The 17777-nt window shown below is 48.9% G+C and overlaps 1 protein-coding gene across 1 annotated transcript in view; it reads right to left on the bottom strand.

Annotated features, from left to right (window-relative positions):
- Positions 1–4003: 4003 nt before the first annotated feature.
- Positions 4004–17777, bottom strand: part of LOC104387664 (chromosome unknown open reading frame, human C14orf37) — a 67498-nt gene continuing 53724 nt past the window's right edge. Inside the window, exons 5-7 of the mRNA XM_009996447.1 lie at positions 9084–9115; positions 4263–4397; positions 4004–4072 (exon numbers count right to left, since the gene is read on the bottom strand). Coding sequence (XP_009994749.1) covers positions 4004–4072; positions 4263–4397; positions 9084–9115 — 236 coding nt within the window. The remainder of the gene's footprint in view (positions 4073–4262; positions 4398–9083; positions 9116–17777) is intronic.

Genomic DNA, 17777 nt, shown 5'->3' with positions numbered 1-17777 from the left:
GAGACAGCAAATGCCATGACACACAGACCAGGGAGACGAGGCACTTCGAGTCAGATATGATGGACAGCTTTTTATTTCCCAATGTTTTAATTTAACAAAGTGCTACATTCCATAGTTACAGTATGAGGAGTTGCTCTTGTCCGAAATAGAAAAACCACAAGAAAGCATGAGGACTGCTAATATCACCCCATGGAAGCAGAGCAGTCCAGAGAAACCTCACCTAGGTGAACATCTGGCATGAGAGACACCTCTACATTCAGCAGTGCAGGTGCATTTTATCGGGGCAAGAGCTGCATGTCAGGCAGGCTGGTTCGTCCAGCTGGAAACAGGGCTGTGGGTGCTGAAGCAGTTGTGTGATGCCTACAAGAAATTCTGGCTTGTGCTATCAGGAAAACCCAAAGCAGAGGTGAGTGACTCTTCTGGTGCCAAGTCCAGAGGTTATTATTATTGCTGCAGCAAAGTCACTGTGGCAGCTGTGCCTTTGCATGGGGTCAGGGCTGCCTCAGCAGTGTCATAACCCACCTTCAGGGACTTGCAGTTCACCTGACATGGAGGATGAGGAGGGCCCCTGTTGGCTGTTCTTCTTCCCCTGCCTCTTTCATAAGAACCTGCTTGTTTGGCAATGCAGAGCTACAGATTAAATCTGCAGAGCATTAAGAGACTGGAGGCTTCAGCCCCCACCTGAAACCCTCCTCCCCTCCCTGCCTGCAATCTGGCCATGTCAAGCAAATGAAACTCCAGGAGTTGTATGGAGAACAGTTTAAGAGCCAAATCCAAAGTCTACTGGCCTTGGATGAGAAGGGAAGGAGCTGAATGATGCTTGTGCTTTCAGGACCTGCAGAAATCGGACTGATGTCAGGGGCACTGCAGAAAACTGTGCTCCAAAGGCTCCTACAAGCTTCACTGGGACCCAAGGCTGCTTTTGACTGTCCTTGCCTCCACACTAAGAAGAACTAAGCTGAAGACACGGGGAGCCTTCTCTTCTCCAGGCTGAACACCCCAACTCTCCCAGCCTGTCTCCAGAGCAGAGCTGCTCCAGCCCTCTCTGACCATCTCCGTGGCCTCCTCTGGTCTCTCTCCAACAGCTCCATGTCCTTCTTGTGTTGGAGGCTCCAGAGCTGGACCCAGCACTGCAGGGGGGTCAGTTCTTGGGTCTCTCAGGCTATAGACACATCCAAAGGACTCAGCCAGCCCAGCTGCCTTCCTTTCTGCTGCAAGACAGACTCCCTCCTGCAGAGAGGCCAGTGCCCTTTGTCACTGCTTGTTGTCCAAGCCTCCCTGGCTAGACCAGGGTGAAGCATTTCAAGAACATCTGGCACCTGCCTGTGTAGTCTTGTTCCCAGCCTGCCTGGCTCCATATGTAAAAGTCAAGCCTTTCTGGAGATGATCTCAAGAAGGCTGGAACAGAGGAAAAGTCTTTCCACCTTGCCACCCTTATCAAGCCTTGACAGGAACATAAAATCAAAGAGTCCAAGGGACAATATTTCCTGACTCCTAAAACTGCAAGAGAACCAGCAATGTTCAACTGGACTGTTTAAACCTCCTGATCACCTCCAAGCTCCAAGGGACTTAGGGATGAGAAGGAAATTGTGAGAGAGTAGTAATCTGGAAGGAAAAGTTCCTCTGAGCTTGCACTTGTTTCTGAAGAAAGAGGCTTCAATTTTGGGTAGAGGCACCTGGATTTAACACTGGGCTGCCAGTTGGTGCCTGCTAAAGATGTGGGGCTGCTTTTAGCAAGGCAACATTCTCCTGGTCAAAGTTTCAGGAATGTAAAAGGGAGAGATGCACACCCTGTGGAGCCTGGCCCAGAGGGATTAGAATGTGAAGGCTCTTCAGGATGTTGACTGATCAGGTTTTACTGTCTCTTTCCCAACCTACTTTCCTTGCACTCAGCAGGATAAATGTGTGAGGAATCACACACAGCTCTTCAACAGAAAGACCAGAATTAGTACCAGCATTTTGAAACCAGCTTGTCCCCCTGTCCTTTTCCAGGTGACTCAGTAGATGTGTGGGTAAGGCCTGCAGAAAAGCACCTGGGCTCTAAAGAGCTCTGCTTGTTCAGAGCTGAACATCACATCTGACAACTTAATGTCCAGAGGAGACCCTGAAGCTCTGAAGAGAGAACTCAGCTTCAGGCAGCTCTTCCAAATGTCCTCTCTACCTTGCAAACCCACTCACATGCCCACGAGACATTTGCTTACCACCATCTACATCACAATCTGAAAGGCCTTTTCATCTTTACAAGGGATGAAACCCTGCATGTGCCCTTCCTCAAATTCTCCTCCCATCCACATAGAATCACAGACTGGTTTAGGTTGGAAGGGACTTTCAAGATCATCCAGTCCCAACCCCCTGCCATGGGCAGGGACACTTCCCACCAGCCCAGGTTGCTCCAAGCCCCATCCAACCTGCCCTTCAACACTGCCAGGGATGGGGCAGCCACAGCTTCTCTGGGCAACCTGGGCCAGGATCTCACCACCCTCACAGAAAAGAATTTCTTCCTCAGATCTCACTTAAATCTTTGAAGACTCAGTGGGATTTAATCTCAGTACATGTGTGGTCTGACCGTATTTGTCTAAGGAGGTGTCTTCTGGCAACAGTCATAGTTCCTTGTATGAAGGATGACTCCTCACAGAACAGTGACTCCCACCTCAGAAACACAGATATGCTGCATAAATATAAACATTGAAGTCATTTCACAGCCAGAAACAGAGATGAAGCAACACAGCCCTTTTTCTAGCTATTTTGACAGCATTTCTGTCCAAAGCAGCACTAGTTTCCCCTGCTTGGCTCCCATAACATCTCAGACACTGGCTGTCTCCCAGCAGCTTCCCCTCACCCCGTGCCATCCTTGGGCTTCACCTCCACAACCCTCTGCAGCCACCCATCCTACAGCTTCACCTTTTCCCCCACGGCCAAGGGATCCCAGTAGGACCATTTCACCTCCCCACAGCAGACATCTCTCCAGCTGTGGCTGTCACTGCTTTCCAACTCTTTGCTGTGAATGCCTTGACACTGACAGCCTTTGGTGCCCTTCTGCATTTGGTGGCCTGGAGACAAGCCCCATCCAGATCCCCCAAAGGTGCTGCTGCTCACTCAGCTTTCAGGGGATGAAAATGCAGTTTCCGGTAGGTAAAGGAGAGAGATGCTCCACTTTCACCCCTGAGTGAGTGCAGCTTTGTGAAAGAGATGACCCAACAACTCGTGTCCTTCAACCACAAGGCAGAAGGAACTCCCAACCTGCCTCTTACCTACTTGCACACTGAACAAAAGCTAAGAGATCCATGCAGGACTGTCCATCAGGAGGTGAGAGCTGGTATTTATTGTGCTGTAACAGACAGTGCTGGTTGAAAAGGGACTAGGATTTTTGTTGTGAATCAAGTGTTGGGGCCATTCCTGTGGGTCTCTAAGCAGCGTGGAGCAGAGCTGAAGGAAGAAAGATGGGGCTGAGAGTGGGGGAACCAAGTGCAGAAATGTGCTTCCAACTGTACCAACAACACTGTACATGGGCACCTCTCAGGTGACAAGGGATACAGTTCAAGTATATAACTCATTAATTAAGCAGAGCAGCTAATCTTAGCACTAACAAACTCTAGCTCAGGTAATGTAACACTTAAAATGAAGAGATTGGACAGAATTCATTCACAGGAAAGATTCCCATGCCTGGGTTAGGTGAGAGCTACTGTTAGGATGAAATTACTGCAGCCAGGACCAAAACAGGACACCAAGGATTACAGGGACAAGAAGAATCCATACGCATCAGCTCCAGCTGTAACCAGAGGTGCTGTGGGTCTGGATGAGGCTCTGGATTGGGATGTGGAATCTCACTACTGTCTGAAAACAAACATGACTGTGTGGGACACGTAGAGCAGGACATGCCGGTCACCCGGGGCGGGACCCGCGGCGGGATCAGCAGAGAGCAGCCAGGCTGCAGGGACTTGCTTGTTCTTTTCCTCCTCCTCCCTCCTTCCAAAAGTCTATCCCAAGGGCACTGCAGTTCCATTCAAAACTCATCTTCGGAGCTGTCGGCGAGGAGCATGACCCGGTCCTGCATGCTGTTGAATTCCCGCTGCTGAGGGAAGAGAACCAACATGAAAAGTTCTGCCCCCTCCAGGGGCAGAAAGGAAATGAAGAGCATTTGGGTTCCCCCCGGGTTCTACCCAACACTTCAACCCAGACAAACCATCACCAAGCTGTGCTGGCTTTCCAGCCCCAACGGTTAACTGGAAAGTGGGTGGGGTTGGGGTTTTCCTTTGCCGTACCTTTCTTTTATGTCTCTTTGAGCCATTTCTCCTTCGGCGATTCATGATCTTGATGCTGTAGAGAGCTCCCAGGATAAAGAGGGCCCCAGCTATCCCCACTCCCACAGGAACCAGCATCCCCGACATGTATCCTGCCTGTGTGGAAAAGAGACAAGCAGAACAGCACTCCAAACCATTCTTTCAGAGTTGTTTTTCATCTGCCCAGGACTGCAATAGATCCCCTTTCTGCTTTCATCCAGGTTTACTGTATTTGAGTCCCTGTCACACACCTGCGTGGGATTAACCCTGCTTCAAGGATTGCTAAGCAAGGCCCCAACCAGCCCCACTCCAGGATGAAGCTGGTAACCACCACAGCTCACTCACCATCTGCTTTTATTAACAGACACTGCCCTGAGACAGCAGAGACACTGTGGTGTTTGCCTGCCTTCAGGAGGGGAAGTGATCTTGGTGCAGAGCAACTAGTGGCGGGGAGAAGTGCCTGTTCATATGGGTGCAAGGGTAGAGGAAAACCTCAGATGCCAAGGGCAGGCAATCCTGAGCCACAAAAAAGACCTTTCCCCAACACAGGAAGGATATGGATCTTCTGGAGAGCCCAGAGGCCACAGAGATGATCGAAGGGCTGGAGCAGCTCTGCTCTAGAGACAGGCTGGGAGAGTTGGGGTGTTCAGCCTGGAGAAGAGAAGGCTCCAGGGAGACCTGAGAGCACCTTCCAGTGCCTGAAGGGGCTCCAGGAAAGCTGGGGAGGGGCTTGGGACAAGGGCAGGGAGGGATAGGATGAGGGGGATGGTTTTAATCTGAAAGAGGGGAGTTTAAGGTTAGACATTAGGAAGAAATTATTTAGTGGGAAGGTAGTGAGACACTGGCCCACAGGGCTGCTCCAGCCCTGGAATCATCTTTGTAGCCCTTCTCTGGACCTTCCTCCAACAGCTCCAAGTCTTTCCTGTGCTGAGGGCTCCAGAGCTGTACACAGCACTCCAGCTGGGGTTTCACCAGAGCAGAGCAGAGGGGCAGAGTCCCCTTCCTGGCCCTGCCAATTCCATACCTGTGATCCATATGTTTGCCTCAGCCAATTCAAAAAACCCCAAAATTCACCACGTACTACCAGCATAAACCAAGGCCCAGGTCTGTGCCTGGCCATGCTCAACAGAGCTCAGCCCAGATTGCCAGGAGCTCCCATCACACTTCATGGCACTAATCCGGACCAGCAGCCTGGTGCTGAATGGTGCAGAGCAGAGTGCCCCAGCACCCTCTGCTCACAGCCCCCTGCACCCACCCATAGGCAGAGGAGCTGAGGCCAAAGAGGCCCCCCAGCTTTCCTGGAGCCCCTTCAGGCACTGGAAGGTGCTCTAAGGTCTCCCTGGAGCCTTCTCTTCTCCAGGCTGAACACCCCAACTCTCTCAGTCTGCAGAGCAGAGCTGCTCCAGCCCTGGGATCATCTTTGTAGCCCTTCTCTGGACCTTCCTCCAACAGCTCCAAGTCTTTCCTGTGCTGAGGGCTCCAGAGCTGTACACAGCACTCCAGCTGGGGTTTCACCAGAGCAGAGCAGAGGGGCAGAGTCCCCTTCCTGGCCCTGCCAATTCCATACCTGTGATCCATATGTTTGCCTCAGCCAATTCAAAAAACCCCAAAATTCACCACGGATAATTTAAAATCACACTTTGAAATATTTAACATCACATATGCAAACACTTAAAATCCTTTGGAAAATATTCCCAAGTGCTCGTTGTTTTCCAATTTGCTGTTTGAAATGAAAATCAACCCATGTTCCACAGTGCCAGATTTCCTCAGCACCCTCTGCTAACTCAGGCTGGGGGCAGTGAGGGGTGAGCTCCCTCCCTCATTAGCTCTGCCTCCATTCACACCACACCAGGAGTCCCCTGCTCTGCCACCACAGCTTTGCCCTTCACCATCTACACTCCCCAAAAAGAGATTTCACACCTGCCAAGGGACACGTGCACAATGGAGAGGCTCTCAGGCTGCTCTCAGCCAGCCTCAGCCCGTTGCTCACAACTGCTCATCTACATTCCCAAACTGCAACACAGCTCAACAACACACACACCATCACTGCTCTGCTTCCAGAATCCCCTGAGGAGGGGTGTGGGGAAAAGCTGTTCTGTGGGCACTGCCCTGCCTACAGGTGTTTACCTGGAGAATGAAAATAAGACACAGTGCTCACGTGGGCTGCTTTGCTCTCCCAAAATCCCCTCCAGATCCTGCTTGGTGCTATAACACCTTTGTGCCTGGATCCCAAGGCTTGAGGGACGTCCAGCTGCACCGTGCGGGTCCCCTGAAGGTCCTCCCAGAACATCCAGCCCTGCTGAGCCCAGGAGCTGGGATGGGAGCTGTGTCCCTGCACTCCAGGCCCCGAAAAAGGAGGTTAGTGAGAACACAGCTCAAAGCCTCTATCCCTGCGAGGCAGTTCAAGTGCTTTAATTGGGTGACCTAATTAGTGCAGCCTGAGTTTGCTATTTCTGGAAGTTTGCTGCTGGCGTGGGCACTGAGGGGAGACTGGAAATCTCTCTCTAGCTGCTGCTCAGCTGAGTTTCTGCAGCAGAAACCACCAGTTTTAGCACAGTGAACAAACTGGCTCCTCCACAAGCCTTTATGACCCCTGGCCAGCCCCTGGCACTTTACAGGCTTCTCTCCACAGCCAGCCAAGGATTTCTCCCCAAAAGACTGACAGGGCCAGGACCTGTTCTCCCAGCCCCCACTGTCCCACAGTCATGAGGGTTTCTGCTCTTACCTGATAGGAAACCCCATTCCCCAGGCAGCTCCAAAGCCACGTTTTCACCCCTTGCCCATAAGGAAGATGCAGCTTCCTTACAGATCCTAGGGATGCTTATACAGCCAATCCATGACCTTCCTTGCTCCACTGGACTTTGAGATAACAACAGAGACCTCCAGAGAAACCTCACGCCCACTGTTTGGCATACCAAACACAACATTTGCCCAGTGTTTCCAGGAGACCAGACATAAATCTGTCACTGACCCATGCTCCTGGTCCCACAGTCCCCAAACCCTCCTCTCTCCCAGCAGGGCAGCCCTGATGGACACAGGAGGACACATCTCTCTGGGATGGGGCAGTCAGGTGCTGGAATCCTCTTCTGGATGGAGGGATTATGAAACAGAGAGGACAGAGAGGACACAACTGGTGCTGCTAAGATCAATAAGGAAGAGAAGGAAAAGGGGTGAGCAGGTTTATTTGGGAGTGATTTGCTTCACCAACATTCAGCTGGGGGTGGGGGAGTGGGTTTTGTGGAGCTTTTCTAGGGGAAAAGGTGAGCAAGGTGAAATATCTGCCTCTGCACCTCTGCCACTTCCCAGGGGAGGAGGTGGCTCAGGGCTGAGGTTCTCTTTGAGAGGCCACTAGCAGATCTCTAGTTACACCAGTGCTTGTGCTGGGCACTGCCATGCGGTCCAACATCTACCTGCAAGACATTCAGACCCTCCAGAGCAATTCTCTTGGAGTCTGGACCACGCACCCCCACCCTGCAATGGGGAAGGACAGAGGTAGCCAACAAGGTGCCAAGAGGAAAGAAGTTACAGCTGCAGTGAGAAGGTGCCTGATGCCCCTGAGCTCGTGCTGTGCTGGCTGGGGAAGGTCTGGCATGAGCAAGTGACCCGTGCACACTCCAGGCACCCCAGGCACTCAACCAGTCTTGGTGTCTGCTTTTTACCTTCGTTGGGAAAACCATTCTCTGTCCTTCCAGCACTCGCTCTGGCTGAATCCCAGGCCAAGGTGCTCTGCTATGAGCATAGATGACACTAGACATGTCTCCTTCCTATTGTAGGCAGAAAAGCAACTCAACAAGGGCTGGGCAGGAACCCACCTTAAACCCCTCCAGTCCCCAGTCCTGGAAAAGAGATACTCAGACTGCAGCCCTCTGGTCAGTTGTGATGGTAAAGTGCTGCTGAAATTTGGTGGGTACCACACAGAAAGGCTGAGCTTCTTGGGGGACAATCTGCTCATGCTTAGAGAAGTATTTTCAGGGGCTGGAGTTTCCTGTTGAGCCATTATTCCCTGTGCTGTTTGTTGTTGTTTTATTTTTTCTATTAACTCTGACTCTATTAAAAAAATTCCAAGCCCTGTTGAGTCACAAAATGTTCTTGTCTTTAAACACCTTAAAGTCACCTCCTTTCTACCTTCACAGCTTTGCCATCATCAACACAACATTTGGAAGGTTTCGCAGCCATTTCAAAATGTTAATATTTCCCCTAGGGTAGCAGGAGCTAAAAAGGCATCACTGACTGTGGCTGGCATAGCCCTTCCTTCTTCATTCCAGGAACCACCACCCTCTAACACCAGGGATAAAAGATCAGGGTCTGTCATCTCCTCAGTCTTTCTGTGTTTGCTGTGTTTCCTCCCAGGAATCAGCAGATCTTCTTGAATGAACAGGCAGGAAATGTCTCATCCAGAGGCCATGGTGTGGCACAGAGCCTCTCACCACAGAGGATCACAAGATCCTCTTGGTTTAGATCTACAACCAAGCTTAGGACCTTGAGGAAAGGGATGGAGGTAAATGAGAGGGTGATAAAAAAAATATATAACTCTGATAATCTGAAGAGATTATTTCCTAGTGCAGAAAAGTCCATCAAATGCCCCTGTCCCTCACTCTGCTCTTAGTTGCTACTCATCAGGGATGCACAGTGGATGGACACCATGGAAAACAGCAGCAGCATCTGGTTCATTGCCTCCCAGAGAAAATTTTAAGCCCCTTTTCAATTGTCTTTGTAGAGATAATTGACTGCACCGACAAGAGTTTATTCCTGCAAATAAAAATGGTTTTGCTTTTACAGTCATTGAAACACTGAGCCTCCTACCTTATCTTTCAGCTTCTCCATCCAGCTTCTCACTGAAAAAAAAAAAGACAAAAAAGCTGTAATCATGTTACTTACATTAATTAGGATCGAATGATAATCATAGTATTAAAACAGACACTAATTGAGTTGACAAGCTGATAACACTTTTCATTAGATTTCCTCCCTTCTCATTCATGAAAAAGCAAATGCAGCAAATCAGCAAGAGAAACTTCAAGCACTTTGGCAGGCAAGACACTTGCTTTTGCCTGTGCAATTCACATCTTCAGAGTGATTAAAAGAGAAAAAAACAATTATTTCAGGTTGAGGAGTTTTAAGCAGCACTTCACACACACACCCTGTGTGACAAAAACTTAGATCATTGCTACACCCTTCCACTAGCCTCCTCCACAGATTCTTCCCTCTCTTTGGCATAGCCTGGAATGGTGCCTAAAAAAGTGCTATTTCATAGAATCACAGATGGTTTGGCTTGGAAGGGACCTTCAAGACCATCTAGTTCCAACCCCCCTGCCATGGGCAGGGACACCTCCCACTAGACCAGGTTGCTCCAAGCCCCATCCTGTCTTTTATTCCCCTGCTTTTCTGGAAGCAACTTCTGCCTGGTCTGGGAAGGCACCAGATAATGTTAAGTCCCGTGAATATGATACCCAAAAATACCCTTTCATGGCATGTGCTTTGGGGTAAAATACTCAGCTCATCCCACAGAGCTCCAAATGCTTATTAGCAGTGATTGCACGACTCATTAACTCCACAGGCAACTGGATTTGTCTGCACTGCACTGGAGACAAAATGTCCAGCCTTTGAGATACCCACTAATGTTTTAACAAACTCCTGCCCACAGGTAAAAGGGAGACAAACAGCCAAATGTTGGGTTTTTTGCAGAGTCTGGTAGCTGTGTTTTAAGCCCTGGTGAAGGATTTCTGTGTCTGCAGGAGGCACAAGAGGACTCTGGGATGCACCAACCTTCATCTGAAGAGCACTTCTCCCAGGGTACATTAGACCCCAGATGTTAACACACCACTTATGGAGAGAGCCCCTATTTCCAAGCCTGCTTTTTCATAGAAGCTCCCTTCACAGCCTGTGTTAGCAGTGTTAGAACCTGTCTAATGCACACACACCACTCAGGGTAACCATCCTACTGAAATCAGAGCCTTCCTGTGGGTGGGAAGGTGCAGCATCAGTAAATGCCCTTTTCATGCCTGAGGTTCAACACAGAGAAGCACAGCAGCTGGGAGGTAATAAGGCTCAGCCCAGATGGCAGCATCACTGAATTCAACTGCATCATTTGAACATGTTCAAAGTGATTTGAATACTCCCTTTTTAACTTCTGGTAACAGAACACTTTCCAAACAGAAGGGTCCCAAATAACCTGGAAGTGAAACAAATGTGAAAGAGGCCAAGGCACATGCACACAAACTCATTTATCTCTGACAGGTAGATGAGCAAAAAACTAAGTTATCCAGGAGACAGACACCCACAGCACTAGAAGGGGACAAGAGATCTTTTATTACCTCTTCCCACCATTAGTCCTGACCTGCATGGACTCAGCTGTAGTAAACTCAATTTAGGAAGGTGCCATCAGCACCATCCTCTGCCAGCCCAGGCCTGCAGGCCTTGAATGTCACTCCCCATGGAACAGAGAAGAGGAGGGAAACACACAGTCCCCCTGGGCAAGGTTTCTCAGCTGGGATTCTAGACGTAACACCACAACAAACACTGGGTGTAAACATCACCCAGAGCTGCCACGCTGCTGCTGCCTTACTGACAGACACAGGAGAGACCAAACACCAGGAAAATTCATTTAAACCCAAGGGTATTGCAAGCCAAAGGAATTAATCCCAACATTCTTGCCAAAGAGCCCTAGCACGACTCGCATGTTTAACAATATGACTGTGTTTTAATCCAGGGTCCCAGGAGGACTGTTGAGAGTGACTCACAGTCACACAAGAGCAGGCACAGCTTCCAAATCACCCTGCACATTTTGGAGCTTTGGGCTGATGTTCTCCTCCCTGCACATCCAGACAGCTACACGTGCACACACATGTACACACAGGTGCACATGGTATGTGCCTGCAGCCAGTTCAAGCCACTGGGATGCCCACTTGGCCCCAAAGCCAGCTCAGCACAAAGCCTGGTTTTCCATACCTTTCACAATAATGAGCTGGGATGGGTGATCTCATCAATAGTTGACCCACTTTCTTGCAGCTGAACAACAACAGTGCCTCTAAAGCACCAAGGAACTCCAGACTATTCCTGACCAGTCACGGGCAGGAGCTGATCTAATAATATTCTACTCCTGACTTCTGACAAACACAAATTCAGGTTTCATTCCTCTCTGCCCCACAAAGCAACAGCAGCACGTCCATTGGGACAAACCTTTATTTGCTATTTATACAATTGCTTATTATGACAACCAACCTTGTTCTCAGCCCTGCAGAGCACGTGGCAGATGCCCTTGTGAATCAGTCCAAGCCACAGAGAAACAAACACAACACGAGTTCTTCTCCAGACTGGACACCCCTCTGAGAATGTTCTAGCACAGTCACAAGCTGGCTGGGTGAAAGCCAGTGCTAGAGGAAAATAATGGTCCCAAATTCAGAAGGCGAAGGCTGTCGGAGGTCAAAATGCTGGTTTTACTTCAATGTCCCATCAAGACAGCAGTGGTGGGCAGAAGCAACAGGTCCAGGTCTCCCAGGTGGGAGCAGAGAGCATGAAGCACCTGCAGCCGTGGTCCTGCACCTCCCGGCTTGCAGCCAGCTGGGCTGGGGCCATGGTGAGCCAAGGAGCACTGGATTACTGAGAATTACCAACACTTGAATAACACTAATGGACAAAACAGTTTTATAGAATCATAGAAACACAGACTGGTTTGGGCTGGAAGGGAGCAACCCCCCTGCATGGGCAGGGACACCTCCCACCAGACCAGGTTGCTCCAAGCCCCATCCAACCTGCCCTTCAACACTGCCAGGGATGGGGCAGCCACAGCTTCTCTGGGCAACCTGGGCCAGGGTCTCACCACCCTCATACTAAAGAATTTCTTACTAATGTCTAACCTTCATCTCCCCTCATTCAGTTTAAAACCATTCCCCCTTGTCGTCTCACTCCCTAACCTTGTAAAAAGCCCCTCCCCAGCTTTCCTGAAGCCCCTTCAGGCACTGGAAGGTGCCCTAAGGTCTCCCTGGAGCCTTCTCTTCTCCAGGCTGAACACCCCAACTCTCTCAGCCAAACACCTTTTAATACCTCTAAGGTCTCCAGACTGGACACCCCTCTGAGAATGTTCTAGCACAGTCACAAGCTGGCTGGGTGAAAGCCAGTGCTAGAGGAAAATAATGGTCCCAAATTCAGAAGGCGAAGGCTGTCGGAGGTCAAAATGCTGGTTTTACTTCAATGTCCCATCAAGACAGCAGTGGTGGGCAGAAGCAACAGGTCCAGGTCTCCCAGGTGGGAGCAGAGAGCATGAAGCACCTGCAGCCGTGGTCCTGCACCTCCCGGCTTGCAGCCAGCTGGGCTGGGGCCATGGTGAGCCAAGGAGCACTGGATTACTGAGAATTACCAACACTTGAATAACACTAATGGACAAAACAGTTTTATAGAATCATAGAAACACAGACTGGTTTGGGCTGGAAGGGAGCAACCCCCCTGCATGGGCAGGGACACCTCCCACCAGACCAGGTTGCTCCAAGCCCCATCCAACCTGCCCTTCAACACTGCCAGGGATGGGGCAGCCACAGCTTCCCTGGGCAACCTGGGCCAGGGTCTCACCACCCTCACACTAAAGAATTTCTTCCTAATGTCTAACCTAAATCTCCCCTCCTCCAGTTTAAAACTATCACCCCTGCCCTCTCACTACTCTCTTGGGTGAAAAGTCCCTCCCCAGCTTTCCTGGAGCCCCTTCAGGCACTGGAAGGTGCCCTAAGGTCTCCCTGGAGCCTTCTCTTCTCCAGGCTGAACACCCCAACTCTCTCAGCCAAACACCTTTTAATACCTCTAAGGAAATTACAAGCCACTGTTTCACTAAAACTAAGTGTTTAATGCTCCAGTGCTTCAACCATATGTGGCCACTACTGGTTCTGGGTAGGATAGAAAGCATTTTTTCAAGTTAGAATTATTATCCGTGCTAAATGGCTACCATCAATTATTTCTGGACTACACACTGTAATTATGCATCATTACCCATAATTAATATTCTGAACTTGGTCTTGGAGAAGGAACATTATGGATGGCAGTTTCTCCTAAAAATGCAAAGCTCCCTGAAAACACCAAGTGATTTGCCAGTGAGGCCCAGCAAATTATGAATAACAAAAATCCCAATCCATGTATTTTTCAGCACCTTTTTTTTTTTTTCCTTCCCTGATCACAGAACGTTCTGAACAAGTGGCAACCACCTCTGAGTGTGAAATTCCTAACATGAGTCTGCAGTTCTGGTTCCTCTTCCAAGGCATTTTAAGGATAGTGACCAGTCCAAACTCTCTGCCTCAGCTTCATTTTTATCTCAGTGAGCTGAGTTAGATCAGTGTGGAGCACTTCTGAAAATTACATACATAATCTGACATTTCCTCATTGGTTTATATAATGTCTGCATCTCTGCAAATTCATTTTAAATCACATATTGCTTAAGATTAAGCAGGTCAGGAGCACAGAGGAGGAGCACGGTTGCCTGGCATTGGCATCAGAGCAGCCCAGGTTGACTTCAGACAGTTTCAGATGCACCATGATATTTATAGTCATTTTTACCCCTTGAAAATATGCAGCCAGCTCTTAAGATGCCACAGCGCCAGCTGAAGAAGTTAGGTCAATCCACAGAGGTAACCAGGAGCCTGTTTGGCTCCTCCTTGGAGAAACCTGGTCTAAAGGGAGAGTCAAAAAGCCCCGTGAGTAAAATCTTCCTGAAGTTTGGGTTTTGCCAAATTCAGGGTGCAGGCTCAGGAGAGGGACAATATGTAACATTTGAGGGTCTGCAGTGTATGGGACTGGGTGGCCCAGCATCTCCTTTCACCACTGAACTCTTCAATGCTATAAATCCAAACTAACCCTCATGGGAAACAGCTCTTGTGTTCCCATCCCTCTTCTTTCCACTGTGTCCTACAGCTTTGCATCCTGATCAAGAATAGATTCAGCCCGATGACCCAAGCTGATCACTCTCATTTTTGTGGAGCTCCTCTTTACAACAGCAGGGATCAGATATAATTCACAATGGAGAATCAATGCAGAGGTGGTTTGGAAGCTGCCTCCAGGTTCAGCTGAAAAGACTATCTGACAACAAAGTGTTTGCATTATTTACATCAGGGGAAAATCCTGTATTTGACACTTCTGACCCCAAAAAAATGAAATTAAGGTAATGTGACACATCATATTCACTGCAAGTCTAAACAGGCTGACACTGTCCTCCTAGAGAACAGTCTGACCTCTTGCTGCTCTGCTCAGGGATCTTGCAGCATCCTCAGCTTATGACCCTGCAAAGTCTGGCTACAAACAACTGACCTGAAAGGAGAGGGAATGTTAACTGAGGGCAAAGGTCTGCAAAAAGCACACAAAACATTTACTACACAGTGACTTCCATGGCTGCTGTGCATCTCCACCACAGAGAAAAATGCATCCACATGCACCATCACTGAGTGTGCTCTCCTTCCCTGAACCCTTATTGGGCACCTTCAGCTTCGTGTTGCTGATCAGAGGACAGTCCAGCTTCAAATAAGTTATTCTCTATTGGTCATGTCTCTTGAAGCCCCTTTTGCTCTGGTAGCTGCAGGGTGCTGGGTGCCAGAGCCAGGCTCTGCCTTTACACCTCCCCAGAGCACAGCATCAAATCTCTCACCAGAGGCTTTTCCCCTCTTCCCTCAACACCCGCCTCTGAAATCAGGAGCACAAGTCCCCTGGGCTTCACACTTTGCCAACTTGTAGTAATCCTAATTGCCTAATTATTCACTTCAATGCAATGATAAAGCTGCTTAATAATTCTGTACACATCTTCATTCATCCTCCCCCTTCCCAGATAAGAAAATGCAAAGACTTTACCTGCTGGTGCAGATTTCAATCTATAATTCATGCCCTCCTGCCTTCAGTTCTGTCTCCCCCTTCCCCTTTTGGATACCCTGCTTCTTTATCTTGTCACTTTAGCTTCATCTTATCAGCTTGTTTTAATTATATTACAGTTTTAATCATGATCTAAAGCAATTCTGTTTTTTGCACAGTCAATCCAGCACATTATCACAGAATCACAGGCTGGTTTGGGTTGGCAGGGACCTTCAAGATCATTTAGATCCAACCCCCCTGCATGGGCTGGGACACCTCCCACCAGCCCAGGTTGCTCCAAGCCCCATCCAAACTGCCCTTCAACACTGCCAGGGATGGGGCAGCCACAGCTTCCCTGGGCAACCTGGGCCAGGGTCTCACCAACCTCACAGTGAAAAATCTATTTCTAATGTCTAACCTAAATGTACCATCTTCCAGTTTTAATCCATTAGCCCTTGTCCACAAGCCTTTCCACCCTGTGCAGTATTTTCAGATCAAGCATACATAGCTTCATTCCAGAACTTCATTTTAACACTGACCAGCACCTTCTTTTTAACAATTCTCCACCAAGACCACCAGACCAGTGGTGAGAATGTGGCACCCAAGCTCCTATGCATTCTCCAAAAGGCAGAGAAAAGGGCTAAAGGATGGTTCTGTGGTTAAGCTGGAGGTCAGGTAACTTGGTTTGACCATTACTACATCTGTAATTCCTTCCATGCAATAGGCTGAGAGTGCTGCACCAAACTTCATTCAGGGAAACCAGGAAATATCAGTCACCCCAACATGCTCATGAAAAACATTTTGATCTGAGCTGACAGCTACTGATAATTGCTTTCACATCTGACTGGAATCAGAGACACTCCTTGAGCTGACAGCTACTGATAATTGCTTTCACAGACACTCCCCGCTTGGGAACCAGAGCAGCTGTTTAAGGACAAGCTCCCCACTGCAGGGACAGTCCCCACCACAGGCAATCTGCGCATCAGACAAGATGTAGGAGGCAAAGATGGATGGAACCAAGGAGCAAAGAGAGCAGCTTTTTCTTAGCATGAGCAGCGCCTGTCACGGATCTTGGGTCTGCTCTGCTCTGCCTCCCTCCAGCCAGGACAAGGTCTCCACCCTACCCACAGCCTTGGTTGTTGAAAGGCAGGAAAAAGCCAGCCTGGCATATTTGCAAGAGCATGGAAATAGTAAATCCATAGTGAGGGGACTTGGTGTGTGTGTCTGTGAGTCCGAGTAGCCCAGCCCAGCTCTGCCATCGCCTTCTTCCCAAATACAAGTTGCCCAAGCACAGATCCATTCACCTCTCCCATGCCCAGCCTCTACCCTGCTCTTCCCATTCTCCTTCCCCTACTGGTGGTAGTCAGGAGGTGAAAACTTCATCCCTGATGATGAGACTTTGCCAGAGGCACCACTGCCAGAGCAGCTACCTGTGTAAGCCTCTACACTGAGAACACAGAACATTACTGTCCCCTAAAGCACCTGCCCAGTCTCCATTACATACATTAGAGCAAGAAATTTGCTCCAGTGAGTTCTCCTCTTCCTCCACTTACAAGCACCATTTCCAAGCTTCCTCTTTCTAGTAGAGGAAAGCTGGCTCAAGTGTAAAAAACAAAATCAAGATCAACTACTTTAAATCAGTCTATCTGATCTATTGCATTGCAGATTTTATCCCTTTCTCTTGCAGGTGAGTTTTTCTTTTAAATGGGGCTGGTGAGAACCACTTTGCAGAAGTGCTCCAGGCTTCACCTGCTCAGCTCTGACAAGTTAATGGCACAAGGCTGCACTGGCTCCTTTTATCTAAAAAACACAATTGCCAGTTTCCTTACTAGCACAAATAAATACCACAGCAAATGGCAGTTGGCTGGAAGGCAGCACATTTTTAATTCCAGAGGAAAAAGTATTTGATGGGAATTTTGATTCATTTTGATGCATTTCCCCCTGTGCCCAGCTCCAGGAGACTTGAACTGCGGGAGAATCAAACAAAAGTCAAACTGAAAATTAACATTTTGTTTTCAGAGGAAAAAGAAATTGGTTGGGTGAACTCTTGTAATAGCTACCATGCAAGTGTCCAGTGTATTGACTGTATCAACTGCAATCTTTGCCCTCTCCACCCAGCTACAACCCAAGCCTGGCTGCACGTTGCCATCTGCCACAACCCACCCAAACCTCCACAGAGAGGAGATGGGGAGGACAACTCACCAAGCTCACCTAGAAATCAGAAGCTAAAATGAGCTTCTTAACTGTATCCCTGGCCTTTTGACACTGCTTTCCCCATGGCATTAGGTCAGGAATTGTTCAAGGGCACATTGGATGGGGCTTGGACCAACCTGGTGTAGTGGGAGGTGTCTGTGCCAATGCAGGGGGGTTGGAACTAGATGATCTTGAAGGTCCCTTCTAACCCAAACCTTTCTATGATTCTATAGTCTATAGGTTTCTCCTTTTCCTTTTACCTTTCACTTTTTGAGCTGTTTTCCACTTTGATCAGCCCAGACTGAGCAGCCACTTGCTGAGTTTCTGCATTTGCATTTCTCTGTAAACTCAGTTCTTCTGCAGCTCCTTGAAAACCCTTGTTGGCACAGACAAACCATTTGTTTCTCCCTAAGTGATCCCAGACATGTGCAAGATGTTAAAACAAAGCCAGGGTAGACAACCTCTCAGTTTCCTAAGAGTAAAAGGCATCAG

Source organism: Chaetura pelagica, unplaced genomic scaffold, assembly GCF_000747805.2.
Source record: "Chaetura pelagica isolate M959 unplaced genomic scaffold, ChaPel_1.0 scaffold274, whole genome shotgun sequence".
In the NCBI taxonomy this organism is placed as follows: domain Eukaryota; kingdom Metazoa; phylum Chordata; class Aves; order Apodiformes; family Apodidae; genus Chaetura; species Chaetura pelagica.
This window is presented reverse-complemented; position numbering and strand designations above follow the sequence as displayed.